Below are 1,288 nucleotides of genomic sequence, written 5' to 3'. Positions count from 1 at the left end.
CCTGTGGCTCACGGAGTTCCCATCTTAAAACACATCCTGAGCCATCCTCAGCGTCTGTCCCAGTCCGGTCGTGGACAGACAGCGTACCGAGGGCCGGGCACAGCCTTTCCACCCAGCTGTTCAGGGAGGGCCGCCCACCGCTTCCCGCAGGGCGGTCCTGGCGTGGATTAGGGGCGGAGCAGAACGACGTCCAGAGCGTCACACCGAGGAAGTGAGGTGCCTGGATGGGAATCTTGGATGGCCGAGGAGGCAGCGGGTGCTACCCGGGGCCTGCGGGCGCGCAGGGGTGGGTTGGGGTGAGATGGGAGTGGGCCAAGCTAAGGAAAGCCAGCGGAGGCCCCTCCTGGCCTCACCCGACGTCGCGACAGGGTCTGGGGAGATGATGGACGCGCAGGGGGCGTCCCGCGCCGGCAGACGACAGAGATACGCGGGAGAAGGGGGGGCGGGGAGGAGGGGCACTCACCTTCTTCACGGCCGGCTGAAAGTGGAAGTCACCGGCCTCTTTCAGGTCCAGCCAAATCATAGGCATGCGGGGAACAGCCTCCATGGCGGCTGCCGCCCGCCGGCCACTCGGCCGCTCCCCTAGCTTCTCCAGGTACTAGCTCAGCTGTATGCACCGCGCCGCCCCTCCACGCCGGAAGTCACTGGTCACGCTGGGATAAAAGAATGCCCCCACGGCCTGCTGGGAGATGCGGTCCCCGCCCGCAAAGCCTTTCGCGCAGGCTTGCGCATGCTCAGCCTCCTCCACTGGGCGTGTAGAGGGCAAATCTCCAGCCCGAGGCGAAAGGGTTTCTGGGAGTAGTAGTCTGCCTGCACTTAAATGCCAGGCAGGGTGGTAACTGGTTTCTTCCTCCTGGGCGAAGTAGACCTGCTGGATTGGCTCTGGCCCGAGGTGCTCCCCACTCAGGGGAAGGGCGTAAAAGAACGTAACCGTGAGCTTGTAGACTTAAGTAGTGTCGAGGACCTTGGTAGATGGGGTTAGGTGCGGTGGTAGAGATAACGTGGCGGCAGGCCACCCGGAAGAGGTGACTTAAAAACTGAGACTTGGGCTTCCCTGGTGGCGCAGTGGTTGAGAATCCGCCTGCCGATGCAGGGGACACGGGTTCGTGCCCCGCTCCGGGAGGATCCCCCATGCCGCGGAGCGGCTGGGCCCGTGGGCCATGGCCGCTGAGCCTGTGCGTCCGGAGCCTGTGCTCCGCGGCGGGGGAGGCCACAACAGTGAGAGGCCCGCACACCGCAAAAAAAAAAAAAACCCAAAAACTCAGCCTTGGGGTGGGGGCCCCCAGGC

At 64.5% G+C, this 1,288-nt stretch overlaps 1 protein-coding gene across 1 annotated transcript in view; it reads right to left on the bottom strand.

Moving 5' to 3' along the window:
- PTPN23 (protein tyrosine phosphatase non-receptor type 23) overlaps positions 1–589 on the bottom strand; it is a 39,403-nt gene extending 38,814 nt beyond the window's left edge. The window contains exon 1 of the mRNA XM_007470270.1: positions 464–589. Within this exon, the coding sequence (XP_007470332.1) occupies positions 464–547 (84 nt within the window). The 5' untranslated portion in view covers positions 548–589. The remainder of the gene's footprint in view (positions 1–463) is intronic.
- Between the last annotated feature and the right edge of the window lie 699 nt (positions 590–1,288).

The sequence above is a fragment of the Lipotes vexillifer genome, unplaced genomic scaffold (genome assembly GCF_000442215.2).
Source record: "Lipotes vexillifer unplaced genomic scaffold, Lipotes_vexillifer_v1.1 scaffold942, whole genome shotgun sequence".
NCBI classification, from domain to species: domain Eukaryota; kingdom Metazoa; phylum Chordata; class Mammalia; order Artiodactyla; family Lipotidae; genus Lipotes; species Lipotes vexillifer.
Note: the sequence above shows the minus strand (reverse complement) of the source record. Positions and strands in the feature narration are given on the sequence as shown.